The sequence below is a fragment of the Apodemus sylvaticus genome, chromosome 1 (genome assembly GCF_947179515.1).
Source record: "Apodemus sylvaticus chromosome 1, mApoSyl1.1, whole genome shotgun sequence".
Classification (NCBI taxonomy): Eukaryota; Metazoa; Chordata; class Mammalia; order Rodentia; family Muridae; genus Apodemus; species Apodemus sylvaticus.
Window position 1 is genome coordinate 20398341 of NC_067472.1, and position 15175 is coordinate 20413515.

Sequence of the window (15175 nt, forward strand, 5' to 3'; positions counted from 1 at the left end):
ACTTTGGAGGAATGAGTTTATTTGACTTACATTTCCAAGTCTCAGTCCATCATTGTGGTCAGCACAAGTCAAGCGGGAGCCTGGAGGTGAGAGCTGGCTTGTTCCCTATGTCTGGCTCCACCTGCTTTTTAATACAACCCAGGACCATGGATAGCACTTCCTCTATGGACTGGGTCCTCCTGCATCAACCAGGAACCAGAGGAAAAAAATGTACTACAGACATGCTCAAAGGCCAATCTGATGGAGGCAAGTCCTCAACCGAGGGTTCTTCTTTCCAAATATTTCTAGTTCATGTCAAGTTGACAAACAAACAACTCCCCCAAAACAAAACAAAAAAGCAAACTTTAACTTGCACAGTAAAGTTGGATCTCATTGTACAGGTGCATAGTCATTATAGTGGCTTGAATAAAAATGGCCCCCACTGGGCTGGTGGTTAAGAGCTCTGACTGCTCTTCTGAAGGACCCTAGTTCAAATCCCAGCAACCACATGGTGGCTCACAACCATCCGTAATGAGATCTGACTCCTTTTTCTGGAGTGTCTGAAGACAGCTACAGTGTACTTACATATAATAAAATAAATACAACTTAAAAAAAAAAACAACAGAATGGTCCCCACTGCCTCATATATTTAAACATTTGGTCCCCAGGGGGTGAGGCTGTTTGAAAGGATTACAAGGGTTAGGAGGTTTTGGCTTTGTTGGGGGAAGTATGGCTCTGGGTGTGTGTGAGCTCTGAGGCTTCAAAAGTCTCTGCTAGACCTCGTCTCACTTTCTCCGCTACTGACCCGGTGCCAGGCTTGCTGTGATGCTTCCTGCCATGGACTGGAAGCCAGCCCCCCAAACCCCAGTTAACGGCTTTATTTTATAAGAGTCGCCTTGGTCATGGTGTCTGCCTTCACAGCAATAGAACAGTGATTACGTCACAGACTAAGGAAGCTGGGCTGTCTTCATTAGCAAAGGCATCATCTCTAACCTCTTTACGCATGTAGCACACACACACTTATAAGAAACATCCAAACAGGGCTGGAGATATGATATGACTCAGTAAAATTGCTTATATAAGGATTTGGGTTCAGATCCAGGGAACCCACATAAAGTGGGACGTTGAGACAGGAGGATTTCCAGGATGTCTGTCAAAACACTTGAACTTCAGCTTCAGTGAGAGACATTGTCTCAAAAAAAAATGTGGACAGTGATTGGGGAAGACATCTATGTGTCAACATCTGACTTCAACACACACACACACACACACACACACACACACACACACACGAGCATGTACTCGCACGCTTATACGTAACACACATACACAAACTTCCAAAGCAAATCACTTTAGTAATCTTAATCACTTAAGATTGTTTTCTCCAGGTAAACTAGCATGTTACCATACAAAATGGAAGCAAACTTTTCCATTTTTAAGTACTTCTTATTTCATTTATTTCATGCCAATGAGAGCACATCTGATCCACCTTTTAAAGAGCTGTATGGCTGGTAATACATTCACAGTTAAAAAACTAAAGGGGCAAAGCCAGTCTAGTCTTTCAGCAAGTCACCCAACCTGTGCTTCTGTTAGTTTTCTGTAATGTGAACACACTAGAGGTATTTGTTGCATGGTGTCTGTGTTAGTATCAGAGTGCCTGGCAGATGAAATCATTACTATTATCACCCTACTATACATATTCACTATTCAAAGCGTGTTTTGGACAAAATGATATAAATTGATTTCTTTGTAGGAAATCATGGTGGCATGCCTTGGGAATGAACAGGGAAGATTGGTAGTGGAGTCTTCTTTAGATTTCTGCATAGTATGGTGGTACAGAATATTGGCTGTGAGGTATTACATGAACAAATACCAAAATCTGTCTGATCCTAATAGATGAGACAATCTTCCTCTAAGTCCTACATTTAGGGGAGTGTTCTTCTGATGATTTCTGAGTCTGTAGTACGTTTTGGTTTGAGATGGGGCCTTGCTATGTAGCCTGGCTGAGCCTGGTACTGGGCCTGTAGATAAAGTTGGCTCCAATCTTTCTGCAATTCTGCCTCTGCCGTCCAGGTATTACATGTAATACCAGGTTTGGATTACATGCCTGCACTACTATGACCCGATTTATTTCATTTTGTTGCTTTCTGCTTTTCTTGTTTTGTTTTACACTGTAACCCAAGCAAGTATGCAATATGCAACAATCAGTCCAGCTTCCCAAGTGCTGGGGGTTAGTTACATGGAGTAACTCTGGAGTAAGACACCAAACTTAGCTCCTTACTACTACTGGCTTAGGTACAGAATATAAGATCAAGTGATTGGAACTATGAGGAGCTTCCATTCCAGGATATACATTTATGAGGTTGAGAAAAACAATAGGTAGGCAAATGAATAAACAAGAATGTCAGCTTCACCCAAATCTCTTGATTGTACGGAAGTCTAATCAGTACTCAGTAAAGTTTAAACATCCAACCTACTCTATCCAAGTTTAATAATCATCGTCTATAAAGAAGCTTGCGAAGCCCATGGCTCATTCCCTGGGTTAGATGGAAAGCGGTGTTCGCGCTGATCCCCAAGCCCCCAGTAAGGCGCCCTGCCCCGCCCGGCAGCCCCGGCGAGCTAGGCGCCGGAGCCGATGTCCCGCCAGCCCGCCGGCTTCGGCTCCGACGCGCGAGAGCCCAGGCCGAGGCTGAGCGAGCTGCCCGGCAGCGGCTCCGGAACCCTTCATCCCCGCGGACTGTGCGCGCCGGCGCCCCACGGCCGGCGACGGTTGCGGCCCCGCGTTGGGAGGACTTCCGGCGTGTGCCGGGGTGGCCGGATGACGTGGCTGAGTCAGAGGAAGAGGCTCGGAGGCCGGGGGGCGGGGGCGGCGCGGAGCGGGCGGTGACGGCGGCGGAGGCAGCGGCTGGGCCCGGGCCCCGTGCGTCTGTCCGCGCCCGGTGGATGTGAATCGGCGGCGGCGGCGGAGGAGGAGGAGTCGGTGGGCCGGCGCCCGGCCTGTGGGAGCGCGGAGGATGAGGCCGCTGCCGGGCGCTCCTGGCGTGGCGGCGGCCGCCGCGTTGTTGCTGCTGCTGCTGCCCCGGGCTCGGTCTGACGAGCACGAACACACGGTGAGACGAAGCGAGCCGCGCGGCCGCCCCCGCCCCGCTCCCCCGCCTGCCGCCCCGCCAGGCCCGGCGTAGTCTGAAGGCCCGGGGGGCCCGGTGCAGCCCCGCGGCCGCCCGAGCGCTCCTTCCGGTCGGGCATGGCGGGGCCGGATCCGCGGGAGCTGGGGAGGAGGCATTTCCGAGCATTCGGGGCTGCCTGGGCCTTGCGCCCCGGCTCCGCCTCTCGGGGCTGGTGACCTGGGGTCGGCCCGTAGCGGGCTCTGGACCCGGGAAACTCGACGCTGTGGGGCACAACACGGCGGAAGATGGATGCGTGGTGACCCAGGCCCTTGCCAACCAGGAAATACCCATCCCTTAACGGCGGGCTCCGACTTCTCCCCACCCTTCACCCTCTCTCCCGAACCGGATTTAAGCCGCGGGGTGGGGACAGCTTTAGAGAAGCGGAGGTGTGAACGGTTTACACGCGGACACGTCCTCACCCTGCGCGCACTCGGTCCTCAGGACTCCCTTGTAACTTTTTCAGCGCTCCGCGAGTCCCCAGAGGACGCACTGTCCCGGTGGTGGGTCCCTAACTGGGGCAGCTCTGACCCGAGGGGCCATTGAGTCACCCAGCCCCCAGGCCACACCCCCACTCACTTTTGCTTTTGGTCTGAAGTTGATTGGCGGTTTATTGTATGTTCACATCAAAGCTTGCCTATTAATGCCTCTTGGAGTGACTTTCACCTAGGGCTGTAATGCTGTGGATTTTTTTTTTCTTTCTTCAGAATGGTAGACACGGGGCCGCGTGGAAAGTCAGATAAACCTAGAAGATTGCTTGTCGAATGATTGTTTTTATGTTTTTTATTCGTATGAATTTTACCCGAGTAGTTGTGTATTTGCTAAATTTGAAATATGTGGAGAACGTTTGGTTGTAGTTGGTTGACCGGTGACAAAATGAGAGCTCTCTGCTTTAAGGGGCAGACTTTAGATTTTGTTTGTAGTGATCAACCTTTCTTTGTAGTGATCAATCCTTTGGCCTGGATTAGCCGATAAAAAACTCTAAACTCTAAACTAGGTTGTTGTACCTTCAGTCAGTGCCAGAATCTAATTGTGTGTGTATGTGAGTTTTTTTTTTTTGAGAGAAACATTGAATCGGTAGCATGTTTTTCTGCTACACTTGTGATTTTTCACTTTAAGATAATTTTGGTTTCTTTTAAATTTCAGGAAGTATAGTAGTTTAAATAGTATTTGCCAATTTTTTTAACACTTCAGTTTCCATGTAAAATCTGGAACTTGTTATTATAGTTCGACCACATAGACAGAAATTTATATTTGACTTTTTAAATTTTTTGTTTTATACTCGGAAGAGGGAAGACTTAGTTTATAATTAAATTCGTTGTAAGTGTACAAAACTGTAGCATAATTCACAAGTTTTGTGTGTGGCAGTTTCTTTCTCTCTTTCTCTCTTTCTTTCTCTCTTTCTTTCTCTCTTTCTTTCTCTCTTTCTCTCTTTCTTTCTCTCTTTCTCTTTCTCTCTTTCTTTCTCTCTCTCTTTCTCTCTTTTCTTTCTTTCTTTCTTTCCTTTCTTTCTTTCTTTCTTTCTTTCTTTCTTTCTTTCTCTCTCTCTTTCTCTCTTTTCTTTCTTTCTTTCTTTCCTTTCTTTCTTTCTTTCTTTCTTTCTTTCTTTCTTTCTTTCTTTCTTTCTTTCTTTCTTTCTTCCTTCCTTCCTTCCTTCCTTCCTTCCTTCCTTCCTTCCTTTCTTTCTTCCTCCCTCCCTCCCTCCCTCCCTCCCTCCCTCCCTCCTTCCTTCCTTTTTATTTCTTTATTTCTTTATTTCTTTATTTCTTTTCTTTTCTTTTGGTGTTTTCGAGACAAGGTTTCTCTGTGTAGCCCTGGCTGTCCTGGAACTCACTCTGTAGACCAGGCTGGCCTCGAACTGAGAATTCCACCTCCCTCTGCCTCCCAAGTGCTGGGATTAAAGGCGTGAGCCACCACCACCTGTGTGGCAGTTTCAATGAGAAAATTTTTAAAGCTTATTTATTTTTATTTTATGTGACAGCTTTGCCAGCATGGATGTAGTATGGGTATCATGTATGTGCTGAGTGTCTTAGAGGCTAGAAGAGGGTGTCAGATCCCCTGGAACTAGAGTGACAGGTGGTTGTAAGCTACCCAGGGTAAATACTAGGAACCAGAGCTGGGTCTGACTGCTTGAGCCATCTCTACAGCCCCCAATTCAATGAGATTTTAGTGTTAGGAACGCCATATTTAGTTGCTTCATTCGTTCATTTACTCAGTTGTGCGGATTAAACTGAGGCCCTTCTGTGTGGCACGCACATATTCCACCGCTGAATGGAAGGCTGCAGTTTTTGAAACAGGGTTCCTCTATGTAGCCGTGACCATCCTGGAACTCACTCTGTAGACGAGACTGACCTTGAATTCAGAGATCCACCTGCCTCTGCCTCCTGAGTGCTGGGATTGAAGGTGTGCACCACCACATCCGACTACACATGGAATGTTTTAATTTTTATGCACATAAAATATTTGCTAAAAGGATCCTCCCCCCACACACATACACACTGGATATGGACTCCATGGCTTCCCCTATGCAGTGCAGGCCGTGTCTCTGCTCGCCACTCTTACCGAAAAGGATGCTGTGTGAAGATCCGGCTCATGTACTGAAGCAGGAGAGTGGACAGTCAGTGTGTGTGCACCTTGAACAGATCCTTTACGTCTAAGTTTCTTGGAACTATTTCTTGAAACCTGGGTCTTTATCTTAGCCAGATCATAGGGCTCTAATCAAGTGATTTTTTTTTTTCTTTTCTTCCAAGAAGGCAGGAGTAGCTAGCGAAGGGAGAGATACAGAAGGAAGAGACAAGTTGTCAAGGGAAGACTGCTGAGTGATGTTTAAAAAACACCTGTGGCATTGAGTTATTAATTAAAGAACAACTTTCAGAAGCTAAAGCTTGCCTTAGGTCATTTCCTGCTAAAATGTTACTGAAGGACTAATAATATGACTTAAATAATATGTGCCAGGTCCTGTTGTGTTTTCCATATTAACCCACATTAAATGTGTGTTGACAACAGTGAGGGCCAGAGAGGTAGCTTGGTAGTGGTGTGCTCCTCACAGGCAAGGCCCCAGTTTTAAATCATAGCACCCTAAAATAAATAGCCCTGCCAGATGTTCCCCAATAGACCAGGACGCAGGCCTAGAGAGGTAGTCGTGGGTGAAGTTGTACCCAGTATGAATAGAGGTGGAATTGACTCCAAACCTTCTTCTGGTTAATAAGTCTTTGGAAAAAGCAAGTTTCGTGCGTGTTTTCATATGTGGGCTTGGTGTGTGTGCACGTGTGCTTATGGAGGTCAGAGCTTGGGAGGAAGTTTGTCCTCAGCTGCTCTCCACCTTTGTTCATAGAGGCCACCTTAGGGGCCTGAAGCTCACTCACTAGGCTAGACTGGCTGGCCACTAAGCCTCAGAGAGAGAGCCTCTTGTCTCTTCCTCCCAAGTGCTGGGGCACAGGTGCGGGCCACCTCCTCTGGTTTCTTATGTGGATATTGGAGAGCTTTACCAACTGAGGCATCTTCGTAGGCCCGCATTAGTGTCTTTAGACAGCTCAGCTTGTTTTCTTAGGAACAGGACTATAAAACACTTTTAAGTTCATGCGGAAATGTTTGGGTGAGTCTAGGTCCACATCCTGAGATGTTTGTACAAGCACTAAGAAGGCAGAGGGCTCGGGCTCAGTGGCAGGTGGCCGAGCAGTCGCGCAGGACCGCTTCCTCGCTCCAGTGCCCGCTTAGCCACCATCTTGAAATTATTGATGAACAAAGGAGCCTATCCTTTTCTTGTTTGCTACTTTTAAACTATTCTTATTTGTAAAAAATTACTCTATTATTTATGCACATGTGTGCATTTGCTCTTGGAGGCCATAGGAGGGTGTTGGATCCCCTGGAACTGGAGTTACAGGTAGTAGTGAGTCACCCAGTGTGGGTGCTGGGAACCAAACTGTGCGGTCCTTAGGAAGAGCAGTAGTCTTACCTGCTGAGCCATCTCTCCAGCAGTTTTACTGTTGCATTCTGGAGGGTGGAGTCTCAGTATTGGCTAAAGTGGTCATGAATTCTTGGCTGGACTCAGGTGATTCTCCTGCCTTGCCTTTCTGAATAGTTAGGGCTATTGGCATTCATTATCCCTGGTTAGATAGTTTTATTTTATAATGGGTCCCCCAAATTAGCTGGTTCTAAGAAGGAATGACTGTCCTGTTATCCCCTATAGCGCCCATACTCTTCTTTTTTCTGTACCTACTTAACTAGGGTTTGGCCTACCATTAGACCTCTATAGTGTTCTTTAAACTTTTTTGGTTATACATGTATTTGTTTATTTTCTTCTGTGCTTTGGGGAAGTGAGTGTATGTGCTGCAGTGGGCATGTGGAGGCCAGAGGAAAACCTGTCAGAGACAGCTCTTTCCTTCTGCCATGTGGACTTGGGACTGAGATTCCATTGTCAGATTTAGCAGCCGGTCCCTTTACCCAGTGAGCTGGCCGGCCATCTTGTTGACCCCCTTCTCCCACCCCCTGTATTCTTTATGTGCTTATTTATCCAACGTTCTTGCAATATTCTTGGAAAAACGATGAGAAGGAAATGTGCTGTTGACTTCTTGAGAATCTGCTAATTCTAGTTTTTAAAGGTTGGACTGTGTAGATTATAGGACATAGTGTTTGAAATTAAAATTAATGAATACTTTCACTTATCAACGACAGTCTCCTATTACATTACTGAAGGGTCATAAAAAGGTCTCTCTAAAGCCAGACATAATAGTACACACCTTTAATCCCAGCACCGGGAGACAGAGGCAGACAGATCTCTTGTGAGTTCCAGGCCAGCCAGGCTACATAATGAGACCCTGTGGGTGCGAGGGAGGCTTTAAAGTAAGTGAAGAGGGTGACAAAGTAGCCCAGTGGATGTAAAGCACGAGCCACTTTTTTGGGTTCTGTTTCTCAACATGATCAGCAGGTTGTGTCTTGTCATTTGTGTCCCTCCCCTTCCCTCACACCTGTTCCATATATACCATAGCCCTGCTTAATCTTAGGAGTACATAGCTAGCGTCTGTTGAATGACTTGAGTAATTAGGTAACTACTAGGGGCAAAGATCTGTAGTGCTGGCAGCATGAAACCTGCTTACAGCAGTGAACAAAACCAGCCCATTCCTCACTGTGCTCATAGTCTTAGGCATAGCTCTTTAGGTTACCTAACTGAACCCCATTTCTTTTTAGTCTTTGCAGTTGTGGTTTCATAATTTCTGATGTGGGATGGCCCCACCTGTGCCTAAGATGGATTACTTTGCCTCTGTTGGAAACTTTTTATATTGTACCATTGAATGATTTGGAAAAAGGTTTTAAGACTGACTTATTTTCTGTTTATTGTGTCTGGCTTGTATGTATATAAATGCACCATGTTCATGCAGTACCCATGGGGACCAGAAGAGGGCATCAGATCCCCTAGAACAGGAGTTTCAGTGGGTTGTGGACTGCCATGAAGGTCCTGGAAACGGGACCTAAGTCCTGTTTGCAAGAGCAGCAAGTGCTCTTAACCACTTTGCCAGCTCTCTAGTCCCCTACAGAAGGATTTGTCTGGTTGACAAATGGCAGCTTGTGACTTAGACTGTGTTAAAAGTATAGGAACTTTAGAAACTTCCTTGAAGATTTATCGTGAGAATTAGACATGTCTTACAAATGAGGTTTGAACATGCTAGTGCAAATTTAGTTTATACAAAATGCCACACTTGGTCCTCTTTTGGGCTGCACTTCATGATAGATGGAAAGTTGAGGTACAGAGTTATTTTAAGAAAGAATCATCTCAACATACTGTTGAAAACAAAAATTAATTGAAGGGCTTTTGAAACTAATTTCAGAAATACAGAAATGGATTTTGCTTTCTCTAATAAAAGCATTTTAAAGCCTGTAAAAATGAAAGATAGCGGTTGAGCCCTCATTTTGAGCTTTTGATCCTGGGTGGGCAGCGTAATTTCTGAGTTTTTTAGTCAGACTTTACAAAGAAGTCAGCAACGTTTTTTCAGTGTTCTTCCTGGGTTGTGGGTAGGATTATTGATGTCTATCAGGGAGTAAAGGTTCTGTGAAATCTTCCTTTTGGTTCTTCGAGCTTCAAGATATCTTTAAACATTTTTTTCTCTCTTAAGATGGAACTCTTAAAATGGAGACTGTAGCCTAGACTAACTTCAAACTCATAATCCTCCTGCCACAACTCCTTGAGCTTGTGCTTAGCAGTGTGCCACCATGTTCAGTGAAACAGATCTTCACCTAGCCTTGGGAGCCCTTACTGTCAGGGGTGAAAAAGTCTGGATGAAGTAGGAAACATTTTAAGTTCATTGTATTTAACTGCAGAAAAGGAGCCTGTTAAAGAGTGAAACATTGTTTGAGCCCCGTCCTCACCTGCAGCTCTGAGTGTTTCTCATTGCTACTGGAGCCCTGTCCCAGAGGCTTAGACTGCAGAATTGGGCACATTGTTGTTAGAGTTTTTAATGTTCACCTGCAACTTTGTGTTTCTGACTTCTGCTTTCTCTCTTCTTGGAGACACTTGGCTCATTCCTTCACAGCTCTGCCAGCCTGTTAAGGTTTCACACATGTTTAAACTTAAAGTCATTTCAGAATGTGGCTTTAATATATGTTGTTACCCTTAAACTGTTTGGGTGTGCATAAAATAAATGAATGTCTTACTTTTAAGAAGTAATTATGTTCAGATTTTTTATTTCTAAAGAATCACATATTGAGGTTTATCTCACAGGTATTTTCTACACTCAGCAGGATTCATGGCCAGGTTCTTATTAAGGGGCCCTTCTCTACAATGTTCCAATCTCTCCTTTTATCTCTGAGTGAAAACTGTTATAGTCAGCACATGCTTGACTAAGTTGCCAATGAACTTGATGGGTCACTATTTCTTCTGTGTTTACCAGTGGTATTAAATACTTTATAACATTTTGGCTTGGTGAATAGGTTTTCATTCTTGGAACTCTGATCAGAGAGAAGTGGTTGTTGGAGATCTCAGTTTGGAGAATTCTGAGGATGTACAGCTAGAAAGGAGTACTTTGATTAATGCTCTATGATTGTGGATTGACTGGATGGGAGACCTATCACATAGGTTTGTCGGGCATGCCCCCAAGTAAAAGGAATAGTTATGGATGGAGGTGTATGGAGACATTAGTACTCAGACCCTTAATTATTTACATTACATATGGAGATTATCTGTAGCTGCTTTTCTGAGCTTACTTGAAGCAGCTTATAGTTTTCTGTATTACTATTCACCCAGGCCTTTCTCTGATAGAGCAGAGTTAATTATTCCTTTATTGTTGCTACCATAGCTCTTTGTTACCGTAATCACAACCTTTTCCCGTTGTTAATCATTTACATGTATAGTTCTATGTGGGTTGTGAACTTGAAGGAAAGAAGACTTATTCTTTATTAAATATGAAAAATTCTTTATTTTTGAGACAGCCTGACCATGTAGCTCTGTCTGGAACACACTGCATAGAACAGGCTGGCCTGGAAGTCAGAAGTACCTTTCTCTGCCTCCCAAATGTTGGGATTAATGTATTACTATCCATGTGCCATTGTGCCAGGCAAGAAGGATATTTTTTTATTGTCCGTATATTTTCAAATCTAACTTAGGGCTTGCTGTATGCTGCCAGTGTGTCTGAACAATAAGGTTTTATTTCCTTGATTATCTGAATGATGTCTTCTATGAACAACGAGGCAGTTAGTATGTTTTAGGGAGGTGGCGGTTGTTGATATGAGCAGAAAGGAAGAAGCAGAGTTTTGGAGTAAGAGTAGATAAGCTAGTGGTTTGGGGTTCTCTGGAAGATAGAGAAGAGCCTTGGGTTTGAGACTCCTAGTATCTTTAGGAAAACAGATTAAACAGTAGATTTGAGTAAGGTTAATTTGGTTGTGAACACATTAGATTTTTGTTGAAAGTGTTTATCGATCAGTTTTCAATGTGAAAAGTGGAGCTAGAAATTATGTAGCTGCTAGTTGCATAGCTTCCGGTTAAATGATTCCCTTTAAGAGATCAATAGGTTAGGGAACACATTCTATTGAAAGCAGACTCCTCAGTGGTCAACACAGCTGTTGGCACATACTAGGCACTTCATAAGTATGATCCATTGGATCAGCTTTTGTACTATTAGTTGACTTGAAAGTACCTGGGGGCTGGAGAGATGGCTCAGTGGTTAAGAGCACTGACTGCTCTTCCAGAGGTCTTGAGTTCAAATCCCAGCAACCACATGGTGGCTCACAACCATCCGTAATAGGATCATATGCCCTCTTCTAGTGTGTCTGAAGATAGCTACAGTGTACTCATATAAATGAAATAAGTAAATCTTGAAAGAAAGGAAGGAAAGAAAGAAAAGAAAGTGTCAGAGCAGAGTTTGGATCCTATCACCGTATACTTCACCACTCCCTGTATCTTTAGCTCTAGGTAGATCTGATGCCTCTGGCACCAGGGCAGATACACACAAAAACATACATATAATTTAAAAATAAATCTGATTGTGTCTGGTTAATATTACTATTAATTTTAAATTTATAGAAAAATTTAAAAAATCCTTGGTAGGTTCTACTGCTGGGTAATAAAAAGGTGAGGTTGGCTGCCCCAGACCTATATATGGCTATATATATACTATTCACTGATGGTTAGAGGTGTAATTCAAAGAAATAGAGATGTAGGGTGGTGCATCTCTGATGATAGGTGGAATGTAGCTTTGGATGTTCTTGTGTTCATTGCAGTGTTGCTTTTCCTTTGCTAGTTATTTGTTCCTTGTCTATCACAGTAGCTGTGAGGAAGACTGAGGGAAGGCTGCATTGTTTTGTGCTGACATGAGTTTGTCAGGGGAGGGAGGCTAATGATTATCAAGAAGCTGTTGATTTTCTTTTCTCCTTCCTTGTGCAGGTTTTCCTGTCAAAGTATGTTGGTTTGGCGCTTACTTTTATTTAATAGTTAGAAATCTACTTTTACAAGCTCTTGACTTTTTTTGAAAAACACTGTCTTTTGTAAAACAATTTTTGGGGGAAATGGATTCTGAGACCATAATCAGGATAAAATTTCAAGATTCATGACCCTTGACTTTGAAAGTGTGGACATTGGTAGTCAGATTAAATTTCTACTGTTTCACCTTTTTAGCATCTTAAATGTAGACAGTTTACTTAATTGAAATAGATATTTTAAAAGTCCTTGTCTTGTTTTTGTTGTTACAGTATCAAGATAAAGAAGAAGTTGTTTTATGGATGAATACTGTTGGGCCCTACCACAATCGGCAAGAAACATATAAATACTTTTCACTTCCGTTTTGTGTGGGGTCAAAAAAAAGTATCAGTCATTACCATGAAACTTTGGGAGAAGCACTTCAAGGAGTTGAATTAGAATTTAGTGGCCTGGATATTAAATTTAAAGGTAAGTTAGCATTAGTAGTTCTTACTGACATTGGAGCCAGGGAGTTGTCCTGTATTGTCATGTTCATTGTAGGATGTTTAGCAAAGTAAATTGTTAATAGAATGCTTCCCTAACGTAGTTCTTTCTAAAAAGTATTTTTTTAGTAAACTTGCTAGATACATAGATGGCCTGGGAAGGCCATCATAGATCTCATAATAAAGTGATTTTTGGAGGTGTGGGATTCTAAAGGGATATGTGGTTTCTAAAAAATTTGTGTAAAGCCTCAAATCTAACTTGTACAATATACTCAGAATGTACTTGGTATTGCTATACTAATTCATCCTTAACACCTGTAGAATATTTAAAATTTAAGTCAAACACTTAGGTTCAAGGGGGAGTCTCTCTATTGTGCTGCCAATGAGAAGGCGTGTGTGTTTATGTGTGCGCTTCCCTCTGGGAGGTCTCGGCACACTCCCTGCACAGCATTTGGAGAACCATGGCTAGAGCATCTCTGGGAAGCTAAAAGTTTGCTGAATCTTTGATCTGGAAGTTTAGATTTTTTTAAAAAATATATATAGAACACGGGCTTTGTACTCAGGAGCTATGCTTTTAGCCTTATTTCTTTTACTTCATTGATTTTAGTAAAATTGTTTGCTCCAATTTTGACTTCATTATGTCTATGGATATATAATATAGATAGTAACTGTCTTCTGATATTTTTAGTGCTTTGGGGGGGCTATAGCATGAGATACAAAGATAATATTACTTTGATGTGTTAAATTGTGTACTTATTTATCAGATTTGTTTTTGTTACTGTTTTGAAAATGGATGCATATATTTATACCTTCCTCATAATGTCCCTAGGGACTTAATTATAAAATTGAGTTGCAAATTTAAATCATAGTGGTGTGGCCTTATGAGTGTTAGAAACATACCCTGAAGCTTCTTCTTTAATTTAATAAGGTAATTGAAATATTTAATCATAAATATGAAGAAACTAAATGAGAATGTGTGATCTTTGGGAACTTCAGGACTGAATTTACCCACTTAGCTTCTCCTTTTCTATATTTGGTAGACATGTCTCATTTAATACAAAGGAATGTGAGTGGGGGAGGGAGAGAGAGGGAAGGAGGAAAATAATGGGAAGGGGGAGAGAGAGAGAGAGAGAGAGAGAGAGAGAGAGAGAGATTGTGAACCTACAAGTCCTGCTTCGGTGCAGTGATTTGATCAGATTTGACATCCTTATGCCTTTCTTGTCAGAAGAAACATTTATACAGCAGTCTTAGCCTCCCTTCTGCAAATTCCTCGAGATTGAGATGGAGATAAGTAGTCAGAGGCTGTTTCCATGGACTTGAAAGTGAGATTTGTTTTCTTTCCAGACTAAGTTAATACTTAGGGATGGAAGAATTGCCCATTGTACTCCCTGAAAGGTAGCGGTTCTCCAGGCCTCGCCAGATCTACACAGACCTGCTGCTGGACCCTCTAATTTAGGCAGTCTGGATGGGCAGCAGTGGATGGAGGTTGGGCTCACTCACTGCTACAGCAGGCTTTTGCTTCTTTGGTTCATAGATAAAGATGATCATGCTTTGAAATTGTTCCTGACTGTTACTCATTGTTGTTTTTAATATTCTTTTGGGTAGAATGTACCTTTTGAGGCCCAGATGTGGGGCAAGTGTTCATGGTATTTCATACATACTAATAATGATATAGAAAGCAGAACACTGTCTCAATGGGAAACGCTGATCAATCAGTCTACTCTGTCTAGTTTTTTGAGATGTTTTAAAGTAGAGACTTGTGAAGCTCAGGCTGGCCTCAAGTCTGCTATGTATCCGAGGCTGCCCCTCAGTTTCTCATTCTCTTCGTCTCCTGCGTGCTGGGGTTATGGACATACGGCATTGTATCCAACTTCATTTGGTTTCAGTCTTTCATCTCAAGCAGTTCACTTTCCATTCTTTAGAAGGTGTGTTCATATGCAGTAAAAATTTTAAAACATACACACATAGACATGCACACACATGCTTGCACACATACATACAGAAACGTAATATTAATTTATTTAAACTTAACAGATTCTATAAGTCGGGGTGGTGGTAGCAGCAGTGGTGGCGCACACCTTTAATCCCAGCACTTGGGAGGCAGAGGCAGGCGGATTTCTGAGTTCGAGGCCAGCCTGGTCTACAGAGTGAGTTCCAGGACAGCCAGGGCTACCCTGTCTTAAGAAAACCAAAAAAAAAAAAAAAAAAAAAAAAAAAAGAAAAGAAAAAAAAAAGAAAACTAAACTTAGCAGATTCTATCAGGCTACTGGAATTGGTACCATTTTGTAGTGTGAAGGTCACTAGAGAGATTATTTAAGGAACTAATCATATTCATGGTCTAAAGACTATTTTAGGTCTGGGTTGTGTCGAATGCCTCTCACTTCAGATTTTCTGCACAGCCTTCTCTTTTTGTTATATGCTGGTGCTAGACATAAATGCTAATTGGGAGCATTTAGAGAAAATACATTAAATATGCAAGGACAGACATATATTAGGCATCCTGAACCAGCCTGACTTTATAACTTTCTAATTATGGATATTATCTCTTAGAACATTGCTGTAACTGAGTAGAAAACCTTATGTTTTAGAATGTGACATGGTATAGCTACTGCCTTCTGTGTGATTATAGAAAGAATAGTCAATCT

At 42.8% G+C, this 15175-nt stretch overlaps 1 protein-coding gene across 1 annotated transcript in view; it reads left to right on the forward strand.

Annotated features, from left to right (window-relative positions):
* Positions 1-2825: 2825 nt before the first annotated feature.
* Positions 2826-15175, forward strand: part of Tm9sf3 (transmembrane 9 superfamily member 3) — a 58061-nt gene continuing 45711 nt past the window's right edge. Inside the window, exons 1-2 of the mRNA XM_052186057.1 lie at positions 2826-3089; positions 12321-12516. Coding sequence (XP_052042017.1) covers positions 2994-3089; positions 12321-12516 — 292 coding nt within the window. The 5' untranslated portion in view covers positions 2826-2993. The remainder of the gene's footprint in view (positions 3090-12320; positions 12517-15175) is intronic.